The sequence below is a fragment of the Adiantum capillus-veneris genome, chromosome 14 (assembly GCF_014529385.1).
Source record: "Adiantum capillus-veneris isolate H3 chromosome 14, ASM1452938v2, whole genome shotgun sequence".
NCBI lineage: Eukaryota > Viridiplantae > Streptophyta > Polypodiopsida > Polypodiales > Pteridaceae > Adiantum > Adiantum capillus-veneris.
In genome coordinates this window covers 123,466,853-123,488,523 of record NC_140944.1, presented here as the reverse complement: position 1 = coordinate 123,488,523, position 21,671 = coordinate 123,466,853, and the positions used below count along the sequence as shown (strand labels likewise).

Below are 21,671 nucleotides of genomic sequence, written 5' to 3'. Positions count from 1 at the left end.
GGCCCTTTGGTGTGTCAAAAAAAAAAAACCACAATCGCCAAGGCAAGATTTTGATGTGATGGAAAAGAGATGGAATTATAAGAAGAGGATGAAGGCACAATCGGTGGGAGATACCTTATTTCTCTACAGAGGCGGGAGATTGACTAGTACTATCAAGTGTCTTAACCAATACTCTCTCTACGTGGACCACTAGTTCTATCACGTGTATTAACACGTACTTCTATGTTTTCAAAATTGGACTCCAAAGTGTATTTTTTGATTTTGTCTTTATCAAAAAAATTTGAAGATCCTTTTTTTTTTTCAATGTATAATTATCCTAGCTTTTGACGAAAACTTTTGAGAAGCTTAGACTTAATGCAAAACACAAATTTGCATGTTTTGTAATTAATTATACCTAGCCAAGGTCGCATGCTTCTACACTGTGCTTATGACCATCCAACTAGCTTTTTGACCTAAAGCCCTAGGTATGAAGGTCAAATTGAGACCTGAAAGGGACATTTTTCTTATTCGCAAGAGGGGAGTTGTATGTGCCACAATATACATTTTTTCTACTCGAATTGTGATTTTTAATGTAATAATGGTGGCTTTTAACTATGTAACGGATTCTTCTCAGCTCAATCTTTTCTATGAACGTATTTCTAGCTCAAGAATGGTGGTTTTCAACTATGTAAAGAATTCCTCTTAGCTCAATCTTCTCTATAAATGTATTTTTGTGTATCATAAAAATGTGGATTTGTGAGAACAAAAGGGGGTTCAATAAAAATAGACTTTTAATTGTCAGGTTGATAAGGATGTAGTCGTGGGTGGAGCAACAGAAGACTAAGGTAAACACTACTCCCCCCACATAGAAATATAGATGCATTTGTTATTAAGTAACAAAGATGATTTAGTGTTGCAATGCATGCAAATTGTTTAATACAAGGAAGGATTTGATGAAAGAGATCACTTGCCGCTTTATTCAAGTAATAAATCTCGTTGTATTGGATCTACCCAAATGACATTGTGAAAGTAGCTCAACGCAACCCCTTGTAAAAAGGTATCAGCCCCTTGTAGAATACATATATAACAATATTATTCCCACTTATGATGGCTAAATCTCCATTAAAGAACAACCAAAATCTTGTCGTATTTTAAGGATTTATGGAAATATCATTGCTGTAGGTTGTATAGTGGGACATTAATAATGATTTTGAGAATATAAAAGATGTCTCTTAAGATACTTATCCCTTTGTTAACCCTCACGGCTCACGGACACCCCATCATTTACGACGGACGTGTATTATGTATTTGGTAGAGTCAGGTACCGGTCTTGTCGGACCAATAGGAAAAGGGTAAGAGTGATTGCCGATGAGAGGCGCACTCTAACTGAGACATTCAAGGGATTAATTGGCTAAGCATGGGCGCCCAAGTGTGAATGGGGTGAGTTTATATAAAAGCCAACTAAACCTAAAATTCACTTATTCTCTCATTTGTGCAATAGAAGAGTGCTTTTGCTCCATCTCCATCTCCATCTTCTTCTTCTTCACCTCCTTGTGTGTGTGTGTGTGTGTGTGTGTGTGTGTGTGTGTGTGTGTGTGTGTGTGTGTGAGAGAGAGAGAGAGAGAGAGAGAGAGAGAGAGAGAGAGAGAGAGCATTGCGGCGACGGTACGACGGCGGCGAAGCGGGTGAGCGCGGCGAAGCAGCAGCTCCTTCTTCGCGGCGAGGAATCCTCCACGAAGCAAGCGTAGAGCGGTGAGTGACACACCATCGCTTTCTTTGAGCTTACTAGTTAAGCTAGTTGTGTGCTTGGAGCCATCTGTGGGTCGCACACAGTGTTAGGCAAGTCCCGTGCTTCGACAGTGCGGCAAGGAGCGCACATTTTTTGCGCCGCTGTCGGGGAAATGCCCTACACTAAGCTCGGTTAAGCACCTTACGCTTTCTTGTAATGCAATTTCAATTGAAGGATTTGTAAAGAAGGAAGGTGTGTGGTTGTGTGGAGAAGATTTTTGTTACACTGTACTGTCTTTTTTGTTTTCTGTAAAGGAGTCACAATTTTTTTGCAATGTATTGTTAGAATTAAGGTATTAGCTATGGAATGTTAGTTCTGTAAGGTTCAATGTTAGTTCTGTAAGGTTAGTTTTGTAGATCTGTTAGCTACTGTAGTACTGTGTAAACAGTGTTTGAGTGTGTGTGGCAGTATCTCTATTAGCTGTAAGTAGATAAGTTAGGTGTAGGTTAAGTGTGTGTGTGTGCGCGCGTGCGCATTGCGACCGCGGCGACTTTTTCAGAAAAAAAAAACTTAAAAATAAAATTAAAAAAAATAAAATAAAAGAAGGATCGATCCCCAAGCCCAAGCTGAAACCCAGACCTCAGTCCTGAGTCCTCAGTTTTAAAATATAGTTTATACACCTTTTTATATTTAAAAACTATTTTTAGGATTTCGAGGACTATAAAGACTATTTTTAGGATTTCGAGGGCTTCACGTAGCCGAATAGGGAGCTGTAAGCACGGCACGTTCCTTTAGCCAAAACGCTCGTCTTGAGCTATTACACGCCATATTTTGTGGCTTGATTACAAAAAATAACGAAGAATAACAAAAAACTTGCGTTATAAAAAAAAAAAAAAAAACTAAGTGAGCGGTCTTCACAGGCACTCACCAAACGCGTTTAGAGTGTGGAGGTCACATGTACCTACGCTCTGGAAAAGTGTTAGAGCTCTGGAAAAGTGTTAGAGCACGAGATCCTCATATCGCGTCTAGTGATTCTTCCTCTGACTACGAAGTCATGGAGGGGTATCCTACACCAAACCCTGATAGTTCTAGTCAAGACATGCATGCCATGGGCCCACTGTCCGGGTCCAGCGTGTTTAGCCGCTTAAAAGACACCCTTAGTAGAGCTACTCGCTCCGAACATGCGGTTAATGAAATAAATGAAGGGACTCGGGAAGTAAATTCGTCATTCATGCCTAAAATAGACCCTATGCTTCTTGAGAGTGCATGTGAATGTTCCATCCACTGCACCTCCTGATCCTTTAGGACTATCTCCCTCTGAGGTTTTACTACCCGTTGGTAGGAGTCTTGCCGAAGTACAAGAGAACGAACGCTATATGCAAGCAACAAGGGAGAGGGAAATTGAGAACCTACGAAGGCTAGAACAAAGTCGAGCCTTGAAATCAAAGGCTCCTATGACAACAATCATGCCAGCCGAGCAACCGAGTGCTCCCAAGGTAGCAGTCACGGAGGGGCAAGCGATGGGGAGCAATAATGCTTCCACTTCGAGGGAAACCTTCAGCACGCCAGGCCCCTAGATGGGATATTCCTAAACGAAAATTGGGAGTATGACCTACAAGCAGAAGCTTTAGCTGATCGGTACACAGGACACACCTATCATGTGGGTTGGTTAGATGTTCTACAATCCACATCGGGTGCTACTAGCATAGATGAGCAACAACAGAAAGTCTGTGATGTCCTCCATAGGATTGTCGAGTTAGAAACAGAACACAGGGATCAACATACGTTCAACAGGCCTAATGAGATTCTTGGATACGGGAAAGGCCAACCAACCAACCCTATCACAAATGGAGACTCCCTCAGTGAGCCCCATTGATCCTCCATATGTTGTTTCGCCAAGAGCCTCAGTACAATCTGAGCCTACAAGTGACAGCTTTACCTTCCCAGATCTAGCTCATCTTTCTCTTAATGACACTATGGCTACCATGCATATCCTAGTGGTGAGCATGACAAGAAGTACACCATGGAGTTCATTTGTTAACACTGCGCCGATGCCTAGTAGCACAGTGCCTCCAACTATACCTACATGTATGTATCAATCATGTGCACCTGTCGTACCTCAGCCTCATGTAGCTCCTACACCTCCGATTATTCCAAAAGCTTACAATCCACAATGGCATTATGCAAGCTCTTATACAAGTGGAGCCATGCCATTTAATAATAACATGCCATATCAGGCACCCCCTTATGCCTAGGGTCAAGCTTGTAAACTTTGGACCACCGTCTGGTACACCACCATACGAAATATGGGACCCAAGAGCCGCGCATATGCCAAGGCAAAGGCCAACTCCCATCTGACATGTGGTTCTAGGAGCACATACACCCATTATACCTGCTCAAATAGGAGATTTGGCAACATTTGCTCAAACTATCGGTCGCTCTATTGCGGAAAACATGCGTAGTGCACCTAATAGAGAGCCTAGGAGCAAGGCAATTCAAGTAGCTAAGCTCACACAGAAATTCAGTGGAGACGGAGATGCTAGAAAGCATATGGAAGTCTTTGAACATGTGTGCGATTCCTTGGAAGAGCACAATGAGCTACATAAGTGTAAGGCTTTGAGTTTGACCCTAAGCGGAAAGGCTGGAGATTGGTATAGAACCTTAAGACTAGAAGAGAAAACGATCTACTCTACTCTTAGGAGATTGTTCTTGAAAGAGCACATACGAGAGGGAGTACTTTGGGTTGTAGCCTCTCAGCTCCAGAAAGCCCAACGAGAAGAAGGTGAATCCGTGAGAGACTTCATCAGTCGCCTAAAGAATTTGAATTCTCGATGCAATCCAAACGAGCGATTCAACAACAACCAATTGCTCGATAGATTCATTAGGGGACTACGACATGAAAGTATCTATAATGGCCTAGTCATTAGAGGTATCACTACTTGGGAAGCAGTCACCATGAATGCAATCCAATTGCAGGATAATTTAATGATTGCAGGAGAAGGAGTGTTTGCCGAGCCGAAGTCTAGTAGCTCGCAAGCGTCAGGGCATGAGCCAATGAAGATAAATCCAATCCTGAAAGAGCAAACGATATCTGAGATGACTTTGGTAGATCTCACCAAGGCCATCCAAGAAAGCCTTAGGGGTAATCGTGCTCCACAAAACACTCATATGTATCCAAGAAGGGAGCACCAATGGTGCTCAATTTGTTTGGGCCCACATACTACGAGTGAATGCCCTACTTTCAGAGTAAAGTTTTGCCAGGAGACCACCTCTGCAGTGCTACGAATGTGGTGGACCACATCCAGTAGCTGAGTGCCCCATTAGAATGCAAAAGAATGATACACTAATGCAAACAAGTCAAGGGAGTGCGTTGGCAATGCCAATACTCACTTGTAATCGTTGTGGCATAGATCATTTGATCGCACAGTGTCCTAACAATCCAAATGCACCGAAAATCACACCATTGAACTTAATAGAGATTGTTGATGGGACACTACCAACTATAAACATAGTACCAGTAAACGCACTCACACGATCGATGCTCCAAAAAAAATATTATATTCTTGAGAAAAGAGACACGGCATCAATTACCCAATCTCAGAAAAAAAAGAAAACACGAAGACAGAGATCGCAAAAAGGAGCGAAGTCAGACCCCAGCTCAAAGACCAACAGAGGGATTGGTGATGACCCCGTATATATGAACGACGCTTAAGAAGATTTTGATTCAGGTGAAACCATGGAGACGAAAACGACCACTAACATAGAAACTAACAAGGAAGATCTTCATGAGCCACAATGGCCAGGATCCAAAAATAAGATAGGAACTTACCCAAACCCTACAGAGGAGATTGAGCGAGTAGAGCATTTAACGAGTTTGGTAGAAGATACCCAAAGGGATCTAGAACCAGCACCTAGGAAGATCCAGATTACAGACACCGTGTTCCCTACACAACAACACCCTCACCAAGTCCATAGACCCTTGGACATACCTAGTGTCATCCAAGAAGAAAGTGACTTAAAGTCATGGGAAAGTGGGCGTACTCACTTCTTGATGGAAAGAATGTTTACAGAGGGACTACCTGATCCTATCGAAGAAATGGAGATCCCATCTTCCCCACGTCAAGAAACTCAAGGCCAAACGGTGCCGTTAAACGTTGCCAAATTGATGGATTTCATGTCTTTAGAAGTTAGAACCACCATCATGTCCAAACTATATAAAGACCCCGAGCTAGTCTCAGCTCTTCGAGCCTTCCTCAATGGAGAATTACAGGCTGGATTACCATAGTTTGCACATATGAACAAACCTGACTCGGTCATGAATGATGAGGAACATTTAGCATCACCATCTGACCTAGTGGGACATGAATCTGTAATTGAAATACCCGTTAACAAGTTGGGGCAATACTTTGAAGGTGATCAATCTAATGCTACTCTACCAATCACTACTAAAGGATTAACTGTAAAGGGGGTCCTTGACGGTGGTGCGGGAGTCAGCATGGTGACAAAGAGTTGTTGGGAGTCTATGGGGAGACCTCACCTTGAAGCCACAAGCGTACTGGTAAAAATGGCTAATGGATCTATTGTTACGCCTATTGGAATGCTAAAGGATCTCAGGATCAAGGTCTTGGGACACAAGGTAAGGCAGACTTTCATTGTTATGGATTTTTCCAAGCATCCTATGTCATTTGAGATGATCTTAGGGCGTCCATTCATGAGGGAAGCAAAAATGGTGCATGACTGGTCCCAAAACCACGTCTACTTACAGTTCCAAGACTCTGTCATTCGAGTTGATCTTTTAAGGGGTCGAACGCATCCTTTAGGAAATAAATTCATCATTGATAATCGATCAGACACAACAATTCACTCAGCTCTATTACAGTATTGTTACACATGTAACGAAGACACGGATATTGGGGAGAACTCTCCTTATATGGATATCCTACCCGAAATGGCTGAGTCAGACAATGTCCATTGGGTGCACCTAGCGGCAACTATAGATACATGGGGAGCTAGAGGAACAACTTGGGTAACACCAGATGGGGAAGAGATACCACATATTGCACCAGTAAACATGTTAGGTGTAGCGCATGTAACATCCGATGATAAGAAAGAGGCACACCTACCTGAGAGTGAAACCGATGATTCCTCAAAGGCTTCAGGCCAATACACATCAGAAACGGAATCTCAGGAAGAAATGGATTCAGAACCTAGGGAAACATCAAGTGAACCAAGTATAGAAAATAAATACTCAAGGCCTAGTACGACCGTCTATGGTAATTTATATGAGAGTGAAGAAGATACAAGCGAAGACCTGTCAGGCGAGTCGAGTTCAAACATTTACCAAAATCAAAACCTTAACAAGAAACAAAGGTCATATAAGAGACGACGATATCGAGCAAATGTGAGAGCTAGCATAAACAAGGAAAGATCTACTGCAGAATGGCTTAGCTATCTAGGGGCATGTGATGCTCATCGAAACCTAGTAGACAATTGGGGTGAACATCTCCAGAGTGTCATGTGGTGCAGCCCGTGACCCATTGACCTCGCTCAATTGGAGGTTACAGAGCCGAAATTGAGTCGAACTATAAGAAGACGTCAAAACCGAGAGTTAGCTCAACAACAAAAAGAGGCAGAACTAAAAGAAAGGTCTCTGTAAGGACAAGAGCCTGCTGACTTACATACGGCTCCTGAACATTTTAAATGTTATACCACGGGGGAGGGAAAGGTTGTGTATGCCAAAGCCCAACGAATACCTACCAATGGAAGCAGTGGAGTCTATGATGGTCCAACGGTAGTTAAAGAGATAGAATTAGCAGAACCAGGTGAGGAGTCTAAACCAGTCTTTATTGCTCAAGACCTTACCGAAACTGAAGAGGCTGTACTTAAGGAGCTCCTCAAGGAATACAAGGATATCTTTGCTTGGACATATCATGACATGAAGGGCGTTCCACCTTCTGTGGTGCAACATACATTTCCCATGATCAACACTGCTAAACCCGTCCACCAACGACCCTATCCAATGAATCCTAAGTACGCCAAAATTGTACAAGAGGAGATTGAAAAACTTATCCGATGTGGATTCATATACCCTATTGAGCACTCAGAATGGGTTTCTCCAATAGTCATTGTGCCAAAAAAAAAAGGGAAACTAAGAGTGTGCGTGGACCTCAAGAAAGTGAATGCAGCTATTAGGAGAGATCATTATCCCTTGCCATATTCAGAACATGTGCTTGAAAGAGTTGCGGGCAAGGAAGCTTATAGCTTTTTAGATGGGTACTCTGGTTACAATCAAATCACAATTGCATTAGAGGACCAAGCTAAAACTGCTTTTATCACAGAGTTTGGAGTGTTTGCATTTCGTGTTATGGCTTTTGGCTTAACAAATGCCCCTGCTACATTCCAACGATCAATAAACACCGCATTTAAAGAATTTCTAAGGGAGTTTTGTGAAGCTTTCCTAGACGACCTTTGTGTTTATTCTTCTTGGGAGAAGCATTTGTTATATCTATGAAAAATATTTGAAAGGTGCAGATTTTATCGCATCTCATTGAACCCTTTCAAATGCCAATTTTGGGTTAAGCATGGAGTCATTCTAGGGCATATAGTGTCCAAGAACGGGATATCCACAGATGAGAGTAAGATTAAAGCCATTGCCGATTTGCGACCACCTACGAACTATAAAAGAGTTCAAAGATTTATGGGCCATGTTGGTTATTATCGAAGGTTTATTTTAAACTTTGCCAAGATAGCGCGTCCATTGTATAAGCTTCTTATCGAGTTTCACTGGACGGAAGAATGTCATCAATCTTATGAGTTATTAAAGAAGGCCCTAACAAGTGCTCCAATCCTGCGAACACCTGATTGGAATGTACCTTTTCATGTGCATATTGATGCATCAAACTTTGCTATTGGGTGTGTTCTAACTCAACCAGGAGAACATAAATTGGACTACCCTATTAGCTTTGCAAGTCGCCAATTAAATGATGCCGAGATGAACTACACTACTACAGAGCGCAAAGGTCTAGCTATGATTTACGCAGTAAATAAATTTCGCTATTACCTTCTTGCTACCAAGTTTGTGTTTTGTTGGGGTATAAAGCCCAATGTGGTCGCCCAGGTAAGTGGGGGGGCTGCCAGGTATGTACACATATTCTTTTGTAAAAAACCTAATAAGAACTCACTATGCTCTACACATTACAACAGAGCGAGTTCACCATATCGTCGTGCTCTTCTTCTCGCACTCTCTCGCGTCGCACTTCCGCTCGTACTCCTTCAACTGGTATCAGAGCTCAGATCGAGGCTCGGGGCAGCACTGCAGGAGGCTAGAGTCACCAGCTCAGATTGGAGTGAAATTCGATAGGCGAAGACACGGCCCCAAATCCTGTGGGAAAGCTCGAAGGGCTTGGTGTTGTCAGAATTTCATTCTGAGGTCATCTCGGCCACCGTTCAGCTTCGACAAAGGTCTGCGCATGCCATTTTCGACTACGTGGTCTCGGCGGGTGCAGATCCGACTCTGCAAATTTGGGGTTTTCGGCCTACGACTGCAGGTGCTGAGGATATCGACACTCCCAGAGTGTTGATTTGTGGCTGTCTACACATCGAAGGACGGCTCACAATTCCTGGAGGCGTGTCACATACGACACGGGCGCATCTACACACAGACTGTAGGCGACATCCACTAGTTCATCAGGTAGCTTGTGTTTGCTGCTTGATATTCCAGATTTCATCCTAACATTGCAGGTACTTCCACATGGGATGTATTGTCAGAGATGATGTATGTTTGTTGAGGGTTTCCTGGCTGTGAGTCACGCAGCAAACAACCGCCACAGCGGTTACAGCATATAGTGGGAAATTTGTGGATGTATGACTTTGTGGGAAGTCTATGTACTGTCAGATTTACTGCAGCCTTTGTTGAGGGTCGAGTGAGGTTTTATTGAGCTGGGGGATTCTCGAATGTTGAGATCCTTTCGGTGATACAGGTCTTGGAGCGATCCCTCGAGCACCCTTAGATAGGCAGCTAGGATGTATTGACTGTGAGTTACACAGTTGGGATTGCATCTTTGCTTTACTGCCGTTGAGGCATTATCGCAGTCTATGCTTACAAGACAGTGACAGGACAGTCAGAGACAGTACAGGTGCACAACAGGTTTACCCATAGCTTACAGTGTCAGAGAGACAGTGTTTTTTGAGCTGTTTTTTGGTATGTTTTTAGTACACCAGAGCCATTCTACAAAGGAGACTCTGCCAAAATTTTTGCAGAATCTGAAGCTTTCTTGGTTCATTTGACAGGTTGATATTGGTTCAAAGGTCAGTTTACAGGGGAAACTCTGCCGAATTTTTCCCAGGAAAGTAAACCATTGTGAAGCATAGTGATGGCTGGATCACAGGACACTGTTCTTTACAATATCAAGAAGCTGGATGGAACCAATTTCCCATTGTGGAAGCAGCAGATTTGGCACGTGTTGGTACAAAAGAAGCAGATAAAACCTATAAAGCTCAAGGGGATAAAACCAGAAGATATGGACGAAGATGAATAGAGCGAAATGGATGAATTGACACTTTCTACCATTATGCTGACTTTGGCAGAAAGCGTTTACTTCAATGTAGCAGACGAGATGTCGGCTTATCAAGCATGGTTAAAGCTGAGTGATCTTTATGAGAAGCAGAGTGCAGCTTCACAGGTATACTGGCTTAAGAAGCTTGTTGACTTGAAGATGAAAGAAGGGACACCTATGTCCAATCATCTGAATGAATTCAACACAATCTATAGTCAGTTGTCAGCTCAAGGTGTCAAGTTTGATGAAACTGTTAGAGCTATGTTCCTGTTGATCACATTGCCAGAAAGTTGGGACACTTTTCGCACAGCTTTGAGTAATTCTGCACCTCCAGATGGTTTGAACATAGAAGGTGTAGAAGGAAGTCTGCTTACTGAAGAAACCAATAGAAAGACAATGGACAAAGGCGAAGGAACAGCCTTAGTTGTCAGGGGAAGGACCAAAGAAAACTACAAAGGTGGAAAGAGGAATCAGTCTCGTAGCAAGTCCCGTAGTGCTAAAGGCAAGAGTGACATAGAATGCTACCATTGTGGCAAGAAGGGTCACATGAAAAGAGACTGCAAAGAATGGAAAGCAGAAAAAGGCAAAGAGAAAGCTGATGACCATGGTGAGAAGAACAAGTCCTCAGTGAAGATTCAAGAAATAAATGTGACAAACACTGTTGCAGAGGATGACAGTCTAGTGTCAGGAGACATCTACTTCTTGAAGAATACAATGGACTCGGCTCTTCTTACAACATCTGATGGAAATGCACTGAGTGACTGGATTATAGACTCAGGGGCATCAATTCATGTGTCTCCAAACAAGGAGTGGTTTACCTCTTATGTGACCACTAAAGATCATGTTCGGCTAGGCAATGGGCAGACATGTGAGATCTTAGGTGTTGGAGATGTTCAATTGAAGTTTCAGAATGGCTCTTCTTGCACGCTGAAGAATGTGAGACATGTTCCCGCAATTACAAAGAGCTTGATCAACACAGGTTTACTTGATGATGATGGCTACGTCACCACTTTTGGACAGAACATGTGGAAGATATCCAAGGGTTCTATGACAGTAGCACATGGAGTAAATTCTGGAGGACTTTACATGATTTATGTATCAAATGTCTCTAAAAATGTAATCAATGTAACCGAGCAGCCGAACGTTTCTTTGTGGCATAGCCGGTTAGGACATATGTCCAAGAAGGGAATGGAAATCTTGTCTCGTTCTGGTTATTTTCCTGGCTTTTCATTTAATGATTTTGAATTCTGTGAACATTGTCAGTATGGTAAGCAAACACAGCAGCCACATAAGCATAGAAGCAGTAGAAGAGATACACAGTTGGCACTTGTTCATAGTAATTTGTGTGGACCTATGCCTAATCTATCTCTAGGGGGAGCTTCTTACTTAATGACATTTATAGATGATTACTCGAGGAAAGTATGGGTTTACTTTCTCAAGCACAAGGATGAAGCGTTTAGTGTTTTCAAAACGTTTGTGACACTTGTGGAGAATCAGAGTGCCAAGAAGCTTAAATGCTTACGCACTGACAATGGTGGAGAGTATGTTTCAAAGGCCTTTCAGGACTTTTGTGAGTCAAAAGGTATAAAACGTGAACTTACTGCTCCTTACAATCCTCCTCAAAATGGTGTTGCTGAGAGGATGAATAGGACCATACAAGAGAAGGTAAGAAGTATGTTGTCTAATGCACAACTGCCAAATGGGTTTTGGGCTGAAGCTGTATCAACAGCTGTTCATCTTGTAAATAGATCGCCTAGCAAGGTTTTGCAGAAGGATTCAGTGCCAGAGATGGTATGGTCAGGCAAAATGCCCTCATACAAGCATCTCAGAGTCTTTGGCTGTGAGGCATATACTCACGTTCCAAAGGAATTTAGGAACAAACTTGAGCCAACGAGTAGAAAGTGCATCTTTCTAGGTTATGGTAATTCTGGTGAGATGGGGTACAGTCTTTGGGATCCCGAATCCAGAAAGGTTGTCCGCAGCAATGATGTTCACTTTAATGAATCCAAATATCATTCTAAACCAGAGAGGGTTGAGGAGATTAGAACAGTTGTCTTCCAAGAAGATGGACCTGCACGTGCAAGACAAAATGTCAGAGCTCAAGAGGAGCAAGGATAGGATAGAGTGGAACCACAGGTTGTGGCTGAGCCTAAGCCACGTATTGTGCGTAGATTTGGACGTATCATGCGACCTCCTGATAGGTTTGTTCCATCTATGAACTATGTCATGTTAACTGATTGCAATGAGCCTTCATGTTACAAGGAAGCAGTGCAAATGAAGGACTCCGGGAATTGGCAATTGGCCATGAAGTCAGAGATGACAGCTCTGCATAAAAACCAGACATGGAAGCTAGTTAAATTACCACGAGGCAAAAAGGATCTACCCTGTAAATGGGTTTACAGGTATAAGATCACCGCTCATGATAGTCAGCCAAAGTACAAAGCAAGGCTTGTTGCTAAGGGCTTTAAGCAAGAACAAGGCATTGACTTTGATGAAGTCTTCTCTCCGGTGGTCAAGATGACTACATTGAGATGCTTTCTTGCATTGGTTGCCATATTAGATTTGGTGTTGCACCAAATGGATGTCAAGAAAGCGTTCTTGCATGGTGATTTAGATGTGGAAATTTACATGCAGCAGCCAGAAGGGTTTGTTGAGAAAGGCAAGGAAGATTGGGTATGCTAGTTGTTAAAGAGTCTTTATGGCTTAAAACAATCACGGAGGGCATGGTACCATAAATTCCACAAGTTTATGCTTTCTCAAGGCTACAAACGTAGTGAGTTCGATCACTGTCTATATACAAAGAAGGCTAAGGATGGCAGTTGGCTGATCCTTATTTTATATGTGGATGACATGTTGATTGCTGGCAAGCACTTGGAAGAAATTTCAGCTTTGAAGTCAAAGATGGCAAAATTGTTTGACATGAAAGACATGGGTGAGGCAAGTCATATACTTGGTATGAGCATTGAGAGAGAGAGAGATCAAAGAAGTTGATTTGGTTATCTCAAACACAGTATATTGACAAGGTTTTGCAACGTTTCAATATGGAGAAGGGAAAGGCATTGAGTGTTCCATTGCCACCATATGTGAAACTTAGCAAACAAGATTGTCCTGTGTCTGAGGAAGAACAGACTGAAATGGATAAGATTCCATATGCGTTTGTAGTGGGTAGTTTGATATATGCAATGATTGCTACTCGCCCAGAAATTGCATTTGCAGTGGGAGTAGTAAGTCGATACATGTCAAACCCAGGCAAGAAACATTGGGAGGCAGTGAAAGGAATATTGAGATACCTGAAAGCCAGAAAGCGTATGCGTATATGCTATGGGAGTCAGGAGCTAAGTGTAAAGGGTTTTATAGACTCATATTATGTAGGTGACTTAGACAACCGAAGGTCTACGTCAAGGTATGTCTTTACATTGGCTGGTGGAGCAGTATCATGGCGTTCTAGATTACAAGATTGTGTTACTCAGTCTACTACAGAGGCTGAATATGTTGCAGCATCAGAGGCATGCAAAGAATCAATTTGGCTTAATCGACTAGTAACAGATTTGGGAATCAAAGAAGAGATGCCTGTGTTATATTGTGATAGTCAAAGTGCTATACAATTGGCTCGCAATCCAGTTTATCACTCAAAGACAAAGCATGTGGATGTGAAGTATCATTTCATCAGGGAAATGCTCGAGGATAAGCAACTTCAGCTTGTCAAAGTTCACACCACAGAAAATCATGCTGATCTATGTACAAAAGGACTTCCCTCAGAGAGCTTTGCGCATTTTCGCAAGCAGTTAGCTGTAGGGTAGTACATCACTTCTCTACATCTCTTGTATATTAGCTTGTATAGTAGCTTCTCTCACACTTAAAGTACAACATTGGACTTTAAGTGGGAGGTTGTTGGGGTATAAAGCCCAATGTGGTCGCCCAGGTAAGTGGGCGGGCCGCCAGGTATGTACACATATTCTTTTGTAAAAACCTAATAAGAACTCACTATGCTCTACACATTACAGTAGAGCGAGTTCACCATATCGTCGTGCTCTTCTTCTTGCACTCTCTCTCGCGTGGCACTTCCGCTCGTACTCCTTCATGTTTTATGTGGATCATCAAGCATTGCTATATTTGGTAAACAAGCTGTGTTCCACATGTCGAATTACACGATGGTTGTTAATTCTTCTTGAGTTTGACTTCACCGTTGTTGTGAGGCCTGTGAGAAAACATGTCATGGCGGATCATTTATCTCGTATCCCTAATGTCGAAGCTCCTATGGGGGTTGATGATGAATTGCCTGATACTCCTTTGTTCATTGTTGAGACAATGCCTGAATGGAGTGAAAAGAATGTTAACTTCTTAGTTAATGGTTTTCCACCCAAAGAGCTGGGAAAACATATAGCTCGAAAATTAATCAAGGAATGCGAACCCTATTGCTTACTGGCGGGAATTCTCTATAAGAGAGGAAAAGATGATGTTCTTAGACGCTATGCCCGCGAGGATGAGTATTTATATATTCTACAAGAGGCACACATGGACGTAGCTGGTGGTCACTTTTCAGGAAAGTTGACTGCCCGAAAGATCTTACAATTAGGCTATTGGTGGCCCACTCTGTTTAAGGATGCATCACTTTTTGCAAAGGGATGTGATGAATGCCAACGCTTCAAGAAGCCACAAAGAAGTGATAGGATGCCTCTACATCCCATCAAGGTAACCCAACCATTTGAAAAGTGGGGCTTAGACTTTGTAGGACCGATTAGTCCGGCTGCATGTAACACGCAATCACGATATATCATTGTGGCTACTGACTATGTAACCAAATGGGCTGAAGCAAAATCAACACGGAAGGCGGATGCAAAAACAACAGCTAAGTTCCTCTTTGAGAACATTATCACACGTTTTGGATGCCCCTTTGAACTTGTGAGTGACAATGGAACTCATTTTATAAATGAAGTAATAAAAGAACTCACATCAAACTTCATGATATCTCACCACAAGTCTACACCCTATTATCCCCAAGCAAATGGCCAAGCTGAGAGTACCAACAAAACTCTCATCTCCATTTTGACAAAGACAGTGGAGGCTAATCGCACTGATTGGGACCTAAAGCTTACATTAGCTTTATGGGCTTATCGTACTGCGTATAAAGTTGCTATTAATTGCACACCGTTTAAGATGGTGTATGGCCAAGAAGCAGTTATGCCATGGGAGTTTGTCATTCCTAGTCTTCGAGTAGCTTCTCAAGAAGGTTGGGATGGTAACCCCTTAGTGGAGCGGTTATATATCTTGGAAAGGCTAGATGAAGAGAGGCAATTAGCTGTGCGAAATGCTCTAGTGGAGAAGGATAGGAGAAAGAAGTGGTTTGATAGCCATTTAAAGGATAAAGACATCAAGGTTGGTGACAAAGTTCTTATGTACGGGGTACGTAATGAAAAGAAGAAATTGAAATACGTTGGTAAGGGACCATATCGAGTGTGTGAAATTACCCCGCAAGGTACCATTCGTGTGGAGACTCTAGATGGAGTTGAAACCATTGGATTCCTTAATGGGAGTAAATTCAAAAGATATTATGATCCTCTAAGCCAGGAAGAGTTGCAAGCCATCCATCAAAAGAAGGCTGCCAAGGAACAAGCAGAGCTTAAAAAAATCCAAGCAAGAGTTGAGGCTCGAGAACGACAACAATGTCTTAGACGCCAACGAGAGGCTAATCTGGGAATCACGAAAGCATTTTTCGAGGACACAGATGACGACTCATTAGACGAGAGCTAAACACAATTTGTTATCCTATGGAGTTTGGTGTCAATTAGGGAAACCGACCCTATCCCCGAGTACGATGCAAGTGAAGGGCATTAATAAAAAGAAAACTGCTATTCTTGGAGTCCTTCAGACCCCTGTTGTCTATGACAATGGAAGCATAGTGCAGAGGTTTCTAGTCATGCCCGCGGGAGCTATGGAAGGCAACGTAAACCTGGGACGCACCTAGCCTTGATTGCATATGGAGTGCATCTAAAATCGTGAACCCCATCCCATTTACTCAGGAATATATTCACAGTATCTTTGTTGCATTACCTTCCCTCTTCCCTAAAATCAATGGCTTGATATTCCTTAACAAGTCATCCACCTTTTTTTGAGAGAGAAATGGCAACCCACTAGATTGGAGCCTTGCTCCACCAGAGTAGGTGTGCTCCCCACGGGGGTCACAGTAACCCGAGGCTGCCTATTAACCTAGCCCTTTTTGAGAGAGAAGGAGCAATACCTCCAGATTGAGCCTTACTTTGACAGAACAAGTGTGCTCCCCAGGGGGGTCACAGTAACTTGAGGTTGCCCATTAACATGTCCCTTGGCCAACTATTGCATGAATTACACAAGCATAACATATATTTTGGTGACATTTGCATTCAACTGCGCAAAACTAGACTCTAAGACAGTCGTGTGTTTGGAGTGCTCTAAACTCTTGGATATCAAGCAATTCATAGCTATCATGTGGTCATGGTGCCGCATGGGTACCCTCCATGAGAGTATTTAACCGCATGGCATTGTTAGGTGGAACTGGTGTAGGATTTTCAAAATCAAACGTATGCTCCATGTTAATGTCCAAATCCATGTCAGTGTTGTGATGTGCTAGCAAGAGAAAGTAAAATACCTTAAAGAAAGCATCGCCAATTGCAAAGAGTTCAAAGGTGCTACAAATTTTATGTTGGGTTCATCGTCTTCTTCAAAACGACCTCAAGATTATGATTCCTATGCTTCCCAGTGCTTAATCCCCAAAGTCAGATGAATCCCCTCTTTAAAGGGCTAAGGAATTTGGCCTAGTGTGAAGGCCAATCTCAAATTATTTATTTAGAAAAAAACAAAACTCTGCACCGATGGAGGTCACGGGCTTTTGTGTAGGGGAAGAGAGCGTTAGAACACTCAGGGTGCTACTTGTTGATTCGAAAGAACAGAAGAAGATGGGAAGTCGAGCATCAAATTTTTCAAGTCCAAGAAAATTCATGGCATGTGGAAGATTTTGGAGAAACATGAGGGAAAAGGGGTTTGAGAGTTTTGGTAACTCGAGTCTTGTGGATATGTACAAAGGCATTGATTCAAAAGAAGAGAACAAGATGGGAAGTCGAGCATCAAATTTTTCAAGTCCAGGAAAAGTCACGCATGTGGAAGATTTTGGAGAAACTTGAGGGGCAAGCGGGTTGAGATTTTTGGTAACTTGAGTCTTGTGGATATGGACACACATTCTAGGCAACTATGTGAGCCACCAAATGCTGGAAAGATGCCATTTTATAGTTCACCCCATGTATGCCCTCTTTTTTTACTATTTAGGATGTGTGCGACAGGCTGGAAAAGTTGGCCACTAGCAAAGTTGGAGATCTTTAATCTATCAAGTCGAAAATGGCTAAATGGATGGGAGATTTTACATGAGAGGATGTGTGATATGTTCAACCTTGCACTTCAACATGGTATGCCTTGTGACTAGAGCACTAACTGGGTCTCTTATGGCGAAGTTTTTTGGGTGCATAATGGATATAAAATTGAGTGATTGGGTTGAAGAGAATAGCAAGCGTGTAAAAGGGCAAGCGGGGTTTTTTTGACATCATAGAAACATTGATCATCTTGTCACTCTTTGTGTTCTCATAGATGACAATCGGTTGAAAGGCAAGCAATTGTATTGTTGCTTTGTGGAGTTTAAGAAATCCTTTGATATGATTCCACCGAATAATTTGTGGAGAAGGATGGAAGAACTCCAAGTGCCAAGTCAGTTTATGCTTGTAGTTTATTGAATCTATAAGAAGGTGATGTGCCAATTGCACATGGGAAGAGGAATTTGGAAATTTTTTCCAAGAACTGTTGGGGTTAAAGAAGGATGTTATTTGTCACCAACTCTCTTTGGCTATACATTGATCAATTGATACAAATGGTACTTGACTTTATGCAAGAAGAAGGCATTGAAGAGGTCACTATTTTCAATATGGTAATCATGCTTTTAACGTATGCGGATGATGTAGTGCTTCTAGCACACACTTTAGAGGATGCACAAAAGCTTCTGGTTGTCCTTGAGAACTTTTGCTTGCATAGTGGGTTGATTGTGAATGAAGCCAAAACACAGGTTATGCTTGTGAAAACCAACCATAAGGAGAAGGCATGCATTGTGTACAACAATGAGACACTTGAAGTTGTTGAGAGCTTTCAGTACCTTGGCCCTCTCATTCACTTGGGAGTCAATTGAGGCATCACGTACCAAGTATAATGCATTCCATCTCCCAAACCACTTATTTATGTCTTGCATCCATCCCATGCTCAAGATCTTGCTTTTATGCGTCTTCTAAGCTTTTTTGTTGGCTTCCCATGCAATTTTAGGAAGTCGATGTGAGGGGTTTTGACGCATCTTTATCATGTATTTCGCAACCCTTTCCGTGCCCATAACCTCAATTGGAAGAGATCCCAACTCAAAAAGTAGGAGCATACATGGTGTTTGTGTCTTAACTTGGACAAACTTTGTAAGCTTCAACTCCATATAGAAGAACCCATGTCACCAATGTGTCAAAAAGGTACTTCTTGAGAACCCAACACTTGATGTTTCTTGTTAATCCTCACGGCTCACGGACACCCTATCACCTACGAGACGACGTTGTAACCTACGGTGGACATTGTATTATTTATTTGGTAGAGTCAGGTACCGGGCTTGTCGGTCCAATAGGAAAAGGGTAAGAGTGATCGCCGATGAGAGGCGCACTCTAACTGGGACATTCAAGGGATTAGTTGGCTAAGCATGGACGCCCAAGTGTGAATGGGGTGAGCTCATATAAAAGCCAACTAAACATAAAATTCACTTATTCTCTCATTTGTGCAATAGAAGAGTGCTCTTGCTCCATCTCCATCTCCATCTTCTTCTTCTTCACCTCCTTGTGTGTGTGTGTGTGTGTATGTGAGAGAGAGAGAGAGAGAGAGAGAGAGAGAGAGAGAGAGAGAGAGAGAGAGAGAGAGAGATCGATCGAGCATTGCGGCGGCACGACGGCGGTGAAGCGGTTGAGCGCGACGTAGCGGCGTCTCCTTCTTCTTCGCGGCGAGGAATCCTCCACGGCAGGAGCATAGAGCGGTGAGTGACACACCATTGCCCTCTTTTGAGCTTACTAGTTAAGCTAGTTGTGTGCTTGGAGCCGTCTGTGGCTCGCACACAGTGTTAGGCAAGGCCTTTGCTTCGACAGTGCGGCAAGGAGCGCACATTTTTGGCGCCGCTGCCGGGGAATCGCCCTGCACTAAGCCCAAGAGGCACTTTGTGCTTCTCCTATGAGTTGTTTGTAGTAGGAAAGAAGAGGAAGAGGAAGAGGAATGAGTTATTTTTCTACAAGTTGTTAATTTTTGTATTGTCTGCAAGTTCTATGATTTCTGCATAATGCTGTGTTTTCTGTTTGCACACAGTCTTTGCACAATTAGTAGTCGTTAGCTTGTTCGCAGTGAATGAATAAGTAGGTAGACAGTTACCAATTTCTGTTTGCACACAGTCTGTACACAGTTTTCTGTCAAGGTTTGCCTGCACACAGTCTTTGCACAGTAAGGTAGTGAGAGAGGAAGTAGGTGGACAGTTAGCTCACTGTCAGTAAGCAGTTAACAGAGTGGTTAACAGATTAGTTAGTGGTTAGCAGCACTGTTAGTAGGTAGATAAGGTAGTGAGCTGTTGACAAAGAGGTTAGGTAGGTGTTGACAGTGTGTGTGGCCAAGAAAGGGTCACCTAAACTGCGCGCGATCGTCCCTGTTAGTAGGTAGATATGGTAGTGAGCTATCTGTGAGCTGTTGATAGAGAGGTTAGGTATGTGTTGACAGTGTGTGTGGCCAAGAAAGGGTCACCTAAACCGCGCGCGGTCGTCGCCTTTTTTTTTTTAAAAACCCGAAAATATTTAAGCGTGAGTGACTGGGGGGCTACACTAAAATTTTAATCGGGATCAGGATCATTTCCCCAAGCCCAAGCCCAAGCCCAAGCCCAGGCCCAGGCCTCAGTTCTCAGTCTTATGATATATACTAGACTCACTCTTATATATATACCCTACCCCCTCAAGAGGGAATGAGAGCATGTGGGGCAAGTCCTCCACTCTCCTCCCTTCTCTTCCCACTTACACCCTTAGACTTTCTAATTTGGGCCTAGTTCCCTACTAGAAATTGACAGTTTTAGGGATTCCGAGGGCATAAAGTGACCAAACGAAGGGCTGTAGAGCACGGCACATCCCTCTGACCTAGACGCTCGTTTTGAGCTATCATACGTTCTATTCTATAGCTGGGTCAGAAAAAAAAGGACCAAAAAATCAAAAAATAAATAAATAAGAAAAGACTTGGGTTGCAAAACACCCAAAATTACTAGGTGAGCAGCCTTCACGGGCACTCACTGACACTTCTAAGGAATCCAAGTCATATGAACCTACGCTCTGGACGAGTGTTAGAGCACGAGCATATTGGTAGTGCCTCCATTTACGCGGGCACCCATTATTCCTCCACCCTAGGTTCTGAACCTTCGGCCGGGACTCAAGGTAGCGCGACCCAAGATCCTCATATCGTGTCTAGTGATTCTTCCTCTGACTACGAAGTCATGGAGGGGTATCCTACACCAAACCCTGATAGTTCAAGTCAAGACATGCATGCCATGGGCCCACGGCCCGGGTCCAGCGTGTTTAGCCGCTTAAAAGACACCCTTAGTAGAGCTACTCGCTCCGAACATGCGGTTAATGAAATAAATGAAGGGACTGGGGAAGTAAATTCGTCATTCATGCCTAAAATAGACCCTATGCTTCTTGAGAGTGTGCATGTGAATGTTCCATCCACTGCACCTCCAGATCCTTTAAGACTATCTCCCTCTGAGGTTTTACTACCCGATGGTAGGAGTCTTGCCAAAGTACAAGAGAATGAACGCTATATGCAAGCAACAAGGGAGAGGGAAATTGAGAACCTACGAAGGCTAGAACAAAGTCGAGCCCTGAAATCAAAGGCTCCTATGACAACAATCATGCCAGCTGAGCAACCGAGTGCTCCCAAGGTAGCAGTCATGGAGGGGCAAGCGATGGGGAGCAATAATGCTTCCACTTCGAGGGAAACCTCCAGCACGCCAGGCCCCTAGATTGGATATTCCTAAACGAAAATTGGGAGTATGACCTACAAGCAGAAGCTTTAACTGATCGGTACACAGGACACACCTATCATGTGGGTTGGTTAGATGTTCTACAATCCACATCGGGTGCTACTAGCATAGATGAGCAACAACAGAAAGTCTGTGATGTCCTCCATAGGATTGTCGAGTTAGAAACAGAACACAGGGATCAACATACGTTCAACAAGCCTAATGAGATTCTTGGATACGGGAAAGGCCAACCAACCAACCCTATCACAAATGGAGACTCCCTCAGTGAGCCCCATTGATCCTCCATATGTTGTTTCGCCAGGAGCCT

The 21,671-nt window shown here is 43.0% G+C and overlaps 1 protein-coding gene across 3 annotated transcripts in view; it reads left to right on the top strand.

Moving 5' to 3' along the window:
- The window catches only part of LOC147443070 (tRNA synthetase class I (I, L, M and V) family protein), a 75,381-nt gene that overhangs the window by 43,253 nt on the left and 10,457 nt on the right, over positions 1-21,671 (top strand). For all 3 annotated transcript variants that reach the window (XR_015190225.1, XM_086528998.1, XM_086528999.1), the window contains one exon: positions 782-824. Coding sequence is in view for 2 of the 3 variants with exons in the window: in XM_086528999.1 (XP_086385125.1) it covers positions 782-797 (16 nt within the window). In the remaining variant the exon portion in view is untranslated. The remainder of the gene's footprint in view (positions 1-781; positions 825-21,671) is intronic.